Source organism: Penaeus monodon, chromosome 17 (assembly GCF_015228065.2).
Source record: "Penaeus monodon isolate SGIC_2016 chromosome 17, NSTDA_Pmon_1, whole genome shotgun sequence".
In the NCBI taxonomy this organism is placed as follows: domain Eukaryota; kingdom Metazoa; phylum Arthropoda; class Malacostraca; order Decapoda; family Penaeidae; genus Penaeus; species Penaeus monodon.
The window spans coordinates 5,618,139-5,628,138 of record NC_051402.1 but is presented as its reverse complement, the minus strand read 5'-3'; the positions used below and the strand labels follow the sequence as shown (position 1 = coordinate 5,628,138).

Genomic DNA, 10,000 nt, shown 5'->3' with positions numbered 1-10,000 from the left:
TACTACTACTAGTACTACTGCCATCATCACCATCATCATCGTCATTAGTATTATTATTATTATTATTATTATTATTATTATTACTATCATTATTATCATCATCATCATTATTATTAATACTATTATTGTCATTATTATTATTATTATTATTATTATTATTATTATTATTATTATTATTATTACTATTATTATTATTATTATTATTATTATTATTATTATTATTATTATTATTATTATTATTATTATCATTATTATTATTATTATTACGTCTACTATTATTATTTTCATTATCATCACATCGTTTATTATCACTGTTATTGTTGTTATTGTTGTTCTTCTTTTTATTATTATTATCATTATCGTTCTTCTTCTTCTTCTTCTTAATATTATTATTTTTTTAATTATTATTATTATTATTATTATCATCTTATTATTATCGTTATCATTATTATGAATACTATGATTATTATCTTTATCATCATTGTTATCATTATTGTATTCATTATTATTATTCTTATTGTTATTATTATCATTATTTTATTCTTATTATCATCATCATCATCAGTAGGGTTAAATAAGACAATTTAGCTCACTTCCTCGGTAGGGTTAAAGGGAGGCAGAATGGCCATTCTGTCTCACCCACAAAAGTGAGTTATCCCGCTGTTGCCAGGATAACAGTTAACGGATCAACGGTGTATAATATTCATAGCGAGTTTCCTAATCACACGTCCTCGCTGTGCTATTCGACATTAGAGACCCTCGGATTAGAAAATAGTCATACTTTAACTTACGATGCTTTTGCACAGGGGAGAACTATCTGTGCTTTCAATTTCGTTCCGGAGGATATACAAAGTGGGGTTCCATTCGAGAAGTCAGGAAATATGAGCATCAATCTTACTTTTAACGAGGGAGTAGATAAGAACAGAGATATCGTTTTCTTTGTCAGCACAACAGGTGTTATTGAAATAAATTCACATCATCATGTGCGCTGCATTGTGCGTACGTAATTGAAGATGAACGCATCAGAGATCGGTTGAAAGGAATCCTTGGTGGTAGGGTGCTATTTTTAGGATGTTTTTTTAGACCATGAGTTTCCTCTCATTTTAGAGAGACTGAGAAGCACGAGAGATAAAATTAAGCCCTGTGTTTTTACTGTAAATGCTCTTCCAGCATCAACATCCACTGATATTATAGGTCACTATTTTACGGTGTATCTTAACTCTGAAACCTCGACGATGTGTTATTATGAGTTGAACCCTATAGTTCATCCTATATCGCTTTACCGCTTCATACAATTTTTTCCTTATTTAACGATTCGCACGCCAAACTTTTGACTGCAGGATGTGTATTCTTTAGTGTGTGATGTCTATGCAATGTATTTCTGCTACTTATTCAGTTACTCTGATTTAACGAGGGTTCCGCGATGTATCAGGGGAATGTTTAAGAGGAATCGTTTTCTGTACACCGACAGGTTAATTTTACGTATGGGGTATCATATTTTCAATTTACCTAAGTGTCAGAAGACCTTTTGTCTAGGAAACAGATAAAAAATTAAAAAGTAAACGGCGTATTCATAAATGTTGTAAATCAACTGTATAAGTGTGTGTGTATGTGTGTACGTGTGTGTGTGTGTATTCATGAGTTTGGGAGAGCGCGAATTAACCCATTACACTTGTGCGTAAGTGCGTCTGTTTGGTAGACCTACCGGTATAAAAACCCACGATTGTCTATAGATCAGCCATTGTGTGTTTCATACGAACTCACATTGTCGTCGCATTACCACCAACGTCGTCACAGTCAACGATAGACCAGGGCGGTATCAAGGCGGTTATTGAACGTGTTTTCGATTATTGTAGACTCTGTTATTGATGTTATTGCTTGATCTTATTACTGTAATCTTAGTTATCACTATTAGTACTGTGTTATTGTGGTAGATATTAGCGAAAGACTGATTTTCCATTACTTAATTATGTAGATTTGATCAGCATTTGTATATATCTATATCTATCTGTCTCTAGATATATGTTAATTGGTATGTTCTACATACATTCTAGGTAACGGGAGGTCGATTAATCGATTCTCTGAATACTCTTCCAACAAAATAAGTTTTACTAGGAGTGTAGAGGATGAGGTAGAACCTCCAACAAATAGAAGTCGCATGGAGGAAGAAGATAAGAAGAAGAGATATATAGAAGAATGAATGAGATGAGAGGAGGAGAAGGAGAAAGAGAAGGAGGAGGAGGAGAAGGAGGAGAAGGAGGAGGGGAAGGATCAAAAGGAAGCAGGCGCGAACCGTACAGCCGTACACAGGATATTACTCCACTACTCAATCGTACAATCCGTAAACCATCCTCCATAATCGGTAAGAGTCCCAAGGCTAAGCTAAATCTTCTGTCCAGGTTCAAGAAAAAGCATGTAGTTGTCGACAGTGATGATCACGAGGAGGGTGTGAAGAAGAATGGAGGTGGTGATGACGTGCAGGTGATTTCTCCGTCTCTGATGAGGAGGAACGTCCTTGTGATAGCAGCTAAAAGATCCTCTGGGTTTTCCGCGTTTTTGGTAGCTTGTTGTAATGAACAGCACAGCACATACAGCAAAGACATATTTGGTGTTTTAGTATTCTAATAATCTATTTGATATGTTTTAACGACTGCTATATAAACACACACACATACACACGCACACACACGCACACACACACACACACACACACACACACACACACACACACACACACACACACACACACACACACACACACACACACACACACACACACACACACACACACACACACACACACACACACTTAATGGGGTGAGACAGTGTGTAGCACACCACCATGAAACAAGGACGTTATCGGAAACTCGAAAAACAGAAGCAACTGACTAGGATGATTGGACAAAAGGAAATATTAAACGAGTTCATGATTCAGCGATGTTAAGAGGAGACTGAGCGAGAGAATTGATAGTAATAATAATATACACGGGAGTGACGCAGATGAGGGAAATTACCATTGGAAGAAAAAAAAGAGTGGTTCCATTAATAAGAAGTTAATACAATATGATGAGCATAGCAAGACTATTATAGTGACTATACAACAGGATATCCAGAACAACTTCATGAAATTGCGAATGACCTGTCGAATAATGAGATAACATTTAGTGAAGAGATATAATATGCTTTATATTCTTTGTCTTTCGCTGTATTACCCTCGTGTATTTCCATATCAGCATGGTTCGTTAGGTGTAATGTGTGTTCGAGGATGCTTTCTTCCTGTAGGAATGGTTGGTCAGTAGGTAGGTAGGTAGGAAGGCCTATGTTTCATTATTATTATTATTACCCTTAATATTACTTTTAACACGCAGTAAATATGGATTTGAACCGTAAACTGGTTCAGCCAGAAAGTATCGTTCACACCTGCTCGCTGGCAAACTGCCAGGATAACTCACTTTTGGGGTGAGACAGAATAGCAGTTGCCGTTCTGACTCACTTTAGCCCCACCGAGGAAGTGAGCTGAATTGTCATTTTGAATTATCATTATCACTATCACTATCACTATTACTATCAATATCACTATCATCATTATCATCATCATCATCATCATCATCATCATCATCATCATCATCATCATCATCATCATCATCATCATCATCATCATCATCATCATCATCATCATCATCATCGTTATCATCATTTCTTTGATTATTAACAATAACAGCGGTACTTATAACAAAGATAGCAATGATAAAAAAACGTTAAAACTCAGCGTAGTTCGCGGAAATTTATGATGTCTAATAATCCAAAGATATTGCTTATCCTGCTATCATATCTCTCTTATCTGTGGGCTGTGATTCGTGGAAATCTAGTGCATGAAAGATTAATGATCGATAAAACCGCGGACGTTCATGTACATAGAGTAATCGATACGCATATTAGCATATTAATATGATATACCTTATGGGCACTGTTTATTTATCAGATTTTTCTTTTTTCATTATTATTATTATTATTGTTGTTGTTGTTATAATTGTTGTTGTTGACAATCATTACTATTATTATTTATCATTACTATTATTGTTATTATCATTTATCATTACTGTAATCATTATGTTATTGCAATCATTGACTGAAAGAAAGACTGAACGACAATTTTTAATATATATATATATATATATATATATATATATATATATATATATATATATATATATATATACATATATATATATATATATATATATATATATATATATATATATATATATATATATACATACATATATATATATATATATATATATATATATATATATATATATATATATATGTATGTATATATATGTATATATATATATATATATATATATATATATATATATTATATATATATAGCGTTATAGTTTTAATACACGCAAACATTTTCAAAACCAAATTTAATATTTCATCAGAGATTTCACATCAGCATGCTAGACAAGTACAAAATCCAGCAAGATCTCCATCCTAACTAAAAAGATCGTCTTGTCAACTGCAGACTGAGACAACGGGTCACTTGTAATTTGATTGCCATCTTGCTTAAGACGCTCATCTTAAGCTCTGCATTGGTAAGAGAAATGGGGACCCAAGCAAAAGTGTCTAAGTTTCCTTCTAAAAGCTTAATTGATGGCGACCTCAACTTTAGAACACTTGAGGGTTTTTTCAAGACATCTTAAGTTCCAACACATTTGAATATTTATCAGTATCTTATTACAATAAGGCATGTCCAATTTTCTTTTTTTTTTAATCTATTGCGGGGCTTTTACAGTACAGTCTACGTTTCTTTTGCACATCCCTGTCTGTCTTGGTCATTCAATTGATGTCTGCAATGTCATGGTCCTTCATGTTCGCAAGGATATCACTTTAATCCATTATCCTCAAGGGCTAATTGGGATAGTTACGTTCATTCTGCGATCGCAGTTCTGTGTCAACTTTAATAAAGCCTTAATGAGGAATGACTACAGAACGGGTCACTCATGTCTGTCATCGGTAGGAGTTCTGTTCAAGCTCTGGAGGAGGAATAGCCCGGGAGGCAGTCATGCTGGGTTTCGGACCAAATCCGACCCAAGGGCCTGAGCCCGTCTGGTTGCGTACTAAAAGGGAGTGCGTGTGTTAAGATACCTCCTTACCGCAGACTTGCCTAGATGAAAGGCGGCAATTCGGTGCCGAGGCAAATATGGTAGTCTCTAAGGGAGTTACTCCGAATTTGTGCCTTCTGAAACGTGTTCAACACAATTCGATTCGAGCTAACCCAAGGTCCTGCCTACAGCGGCGTGGTTGAGGGGCGAGAGTGCCTGGATGTCAAGGTGAGCGCATGTCCTCGCCGGGACGTCCCCAAGCCCTCGGGGAACCCTTCGCCCCCGAAGATGCTCCGGGAAGACCGCACCCAGGGGAGTCATCAAGAAGGCTGCAGTGGCTTGGATGAGAGCATGGTTACTGTTCCCACTTTTGCTTTGGCTGCGTCTGCTAACTCATTGGAGGTTGGTTAGAGCATTTTTCCGCCTTTTTTTTTTATCTCCGCCCCCCCTCTCTCTCTTCCCCTTCCTCTATCGCTCTTCCTCGTCCCTCCTTCTATCTTTTCCTCCTTTTGTTTCCATCCAAATATCCTTTTCACTTACCCCCCCCCCTCTCTCTCTCTTTCCGGTCGTACTTCCTTTGCCTCTTTTTACTCTTTTGTTTCTTCTCCTTCTCTCCCTCTTTCCCTGCTCCCTCTCCATTCCCCTGTCCTTTTTCTTCCCTTCCTTTCCATCGACTCCAGCTCCTTTACTCTCCATCTCTCTCCCTTTCCGTCCTCCATCTCTCTCTCCTATCTCCCTCGCCACGCTCCCCTCCAACTCTCCCAGCTTCCTCCAGTCACAGTCCTCTAATTCTCTCCTCTCTCCTCATTTTCCCTCCCCTCTTCCACTTCATTCTCAACCCCTCTTCCCTCCCCTTTTCCTCCTCTATCTTCCACTTACTCCCCCTCCCTATATTTTCTCCCACCCTTCTTTGTAATTTCCCTTCTCCCCTCTTTCTCTCTTTTCCTTCTTCCTCCACCCTCGATCCACTCTCTCTCTCCCAATCACTCTCCCTATTGTTCCTGAAGCAGAGCCAAACCCAAGAACTTTTCTCCCCCGTATTTGGTGCCTGTCAAATTTCGCGTTCATAATCGTAGGTCGGCTGCCCGAGAGGAGCTGCGATCGCTGCGATCACGATGCTTCTCTTGTACAGCTATCAACAGCCGACGCGTCTCCGTATCTCATATATGGGTTCCGAGAAAAGTTTCCTGAGTGTAGGTCCTTAAACCTAAAGGGCATCTCATTTCCTTTTTTTCAATATGCGATGATAAAAAACTGGATGGCCTGGGATTCTCCTTCCCTTCCCGCTTTCACTCCCTCCCTCGCATCTCTTTCATTCTTTCTTCCTCTCCTTGATCTAATTTCTTAATTTCCTGAAACCTTAATGGGCTTCTTGTTCCTCTCTTTCAGCAGGCATTCGGACGAGCTCAGGAGTTCGGGGTTCTTTCAGCTCGCTTGTCCTTTATTGACCAGCGGTTCAAGGAACTCCATCCCGAGGAGTATGAAAAAGCAAAGGAGGATTTCAACACTCTTTGGGCCTCCAGAATCCAGAAGCATTAATGTTGGATGGTCAGCGTACTCTGGACCCGGATCGAGTTTCGGCTCTAGCGTTTCCCTGGGTGAATTCTGACAAACATTTTTATGTCTGCGTTTGTCAAATCACTTTCTGTATACTTCTTTCCTCTCCTACACCTTTTCCGTCACCTGCCACTTCCTTCCCAATGTCCTCCTTCCCCCCCAACACACACATGTATGTATTTGTATGTATATGTGAATAGAAACAGAAAGCAACTGATTGTCACAACTTTGAATATTTGACATTTTGTTGTTGCCATGCTGCGAGCTAATGAACACCTGCTTCCCTCTGCTACGATAGTTGTTAATATCTGTACCACTGCTGTAAGAACACCTGTTGAATGGTGTTGCATGTGATTTTATTAGGTAATGTTGCCGTTACTTATCACCACTGTAACTCATTTCTTTTGTATTTCTTATGTCCACTCGGAAATACAAGGTTTCACACCTTAATGTTGCTTAGACACTGATAACAACAGTTATTGGCAACTCTAAAATCATTTAATGTTGCTTACACACTGATCAGGGTATTGGCAACTTTTCAATCGTTTGCCAGGCTGATAAAAAGCTCCGAGCCAGTGATGGAAAGGGCAAAGTTAGGTGAGGCTTAAGCACACAGAGATCCTCCAGCCCCGCCGTCTGGAAACAAGTGGATCATTAGTCGACTGATGATACACAAGGCGCGAAGGTGCTCTCCACACTCGGTTCCAAGTTGTGAGCAAATGCCTTTTCTTGCTAAGGCATCGGGCCTAACTTGACAGCTCTTTTTTTGGCTTCAGGATGTACGATGTCAACCAAATTTGATAATTTACAGAATTAGGTATAATATATGCATTGATATTCTAATAAAATGGGTAAACTAAGCATGTATTGTAGGTTAGATGAAGGACACTGACTGCACAACTTATTTGACAGTCATACATTTATGCTATTGTTGTAAGAATAATAATGAGATAAAGGTTTTTCATTTACAATACAATAGATGAAAGATTTCTAAATTCTGAAATTTCTGCATTGGTTAATGATGATTATCGTGTATCAGCGTATACTGTCATTATTGTTATTGTTATACTTTTATTATCATCGTCATTATATGTGTCATGATTTTGATTGCTATTGCTACTTCTATTCCTGCCATCACCACCATCATCATCATCCACAACATCGCCGTTGTTACTACTGTATGTTTATAATAAAAAGGACAAAAAATATGAATACAAAACCGTATTATTTGCCAGAACACTCACTATATAATACTGTTAATGCTGATAGTAACTGTTATTATCGTCAACATTATTGTTATTATTATTGTTATTGTTATTATCGTCATTATTATTATTGTTATTATTATTATCATTATTATTATTTATTATATCATTATTATTATATTATTATTATTATTATTATTATCTTATTATTATTATTTATTATTATTATTCATTATTATTATTATTATTATTCATCATATATATTATATGTCATCATAATATTATACTCATCATCATCATCATCGTCATCATCATTATCATCACCATATCATCATATCATCATCATAATCGTGATACATGTCATATATATATCATCATATCATAATCGTGATAATAATAATAATATATTATATATATATATATATATATATATATAAATATATATATATATATATGTGTGTGTGTGTGTGTGTGTGTGTGTGTGTGTGTGTGTGTGTGTGTGAGTGAGTGTGTGTGTGTGTGGTGTGTGTTTGGAAGGAACTTCATCGATGTACTACCCCTGTGGGAAGCAGAGTCAGTGCTAGGTAAGCATAAATAGAGAGAATGATTACCTAAAAAGTAACGCATCTCGTGGAAAGGATGGACCTACAGTACTATCAAGAGATCACATAATAAAATAATAAGTATCATGTGTGACAGCCTAGACATGATACCTACGTTAAAAGAATATAATATATATATATATATATTATATATATATATATATATATATATATATATATATATATTATATAATATATATATATATATATATATATATATATATATATATATATATATATATATATATACACATATACATACACCTATATCTCTATCTCTATCTATCTATCTATTTATCTATCTATCTATCTATCTATCTATATTGTTTTTAATGATAATAATAATAATAATAATAACTGTAATTATTACTATCATTATCATTATCATCATTACTAACATTTCCACAGTGATCAGTAATCTCTTTACATGACACTCGTTCAAGTCATAAAACTATTGAATTTGGTGTGATATTCATTTAGAGAATGCTATCACCATCTGTAAACTAACAATTACCTTTTTTCGATCCCTTAGATTTAGCATGTAAGATATAAGTAATAATAATCTTAGAAATAATAGATAATATTATGATATTTGTCTTTGCGAATTTATGAACAGAGCAAAACGAGGGATTCTTAGCTGACTTGGTATTTTTAAATCGTACTTGATAAACGGTGAGTCTTAATATTAGCATTTAATCTTACATTTAATTTAGCGAGAAGAGGAATATACACAATTCACATATAAACCATTGATGCTGCTATATCCACTTAGAGGAGGAAAAACATTTATTTTTTTTTATTATGTAAACAAAAAGGAATCCATTGAAACTCGTATTGTGATTCTGTTTTAATAACTTAAATGCAAAGCTTAAATAATTGACTGATAAGACCTAAGGGCATGGCAAAGCATTATGATTCATTCATAAGCATCTACAAATTCACTCATTTTGAGGATCACATGGTACTAATAAGCACAGTGAATAAATTATTTATACAGAGGAAAAGGAGTCGTGATTTCTTGAACAAAATGAAAATAAATAACTCCATGGTTTTATAAATTTTCGCATATACGGATTATTTTCTTCAGATATCCTCCTCGTCGTTATCTCATTTGCTTCCTTCTCTTTACTCACTCTTTTTATTCATTGCTCATTTCCCTTTTCTCTCTTCCCTGCTATGTTCACCGTCGCGGCTCCTGACTCACCTTTGCAAACTTCTTTCTTCTATTTTCCTTTCGTTACTCTTATGATACTCTTACTTTCTATGCAATTACCATTCTCCCGTTTGCTGTGTTTTCATTCTTCCATTTTATTCCTGTTCATCCTCATTCAGGGCTGTCTTCTTCCTTATTTCATTCTTTTCTATCCACTTTTGCCTCTTTTTCCTCTGTCTTTCATCCGTGTTTTTATCTTCTCTTTTCCCTCTCTTCCCTCCTTCCATTCCCCCCCCCTCTCTCTCTCTCTCTCTCTCTCTCTCTCCTCATTTCACCAACTCTCTCTCTTTCTTTCATCTCCACTCTTCC

At 35.9% G+C, this 10,000-nt stretch overlaps 1 protein-coding gene across 3 annotated transcripts in view; it reads left to right on the top strand.

The window, feature by feature from the left end:
* LOC119583505 (tumor protein 63-like) overlaps positions 1-7,885 on the top strand; it is a 12,189-nt gene extending 4,304 nt beyond the window's left edge. Inside the window, exons 5-6 of one of the 3 annotated variants that reach the window (XM_037932026.1) lie at positions 5,306-5,516; positions 6,507-7,885. In XM_037932026.1, coding sequence (XP_037787954.1) covers positions 5,306-5,516; positions 6,507-6,653 — 358 coding nt within the window. In that variant the 3' untranslated portion in view covers positions 6,654-7,885. Of the gene's footprint in view, positions 1-5,305; positions 5,517-6,503 lie in introns of all 3 variants that reach the window. The other 2 variants (XM_037932025.1, XM_037932028.1) reach the window with 2 other exon arrangements.
* Positions 7,886-10,000: the final 2,115 nt, after the last annotated feature.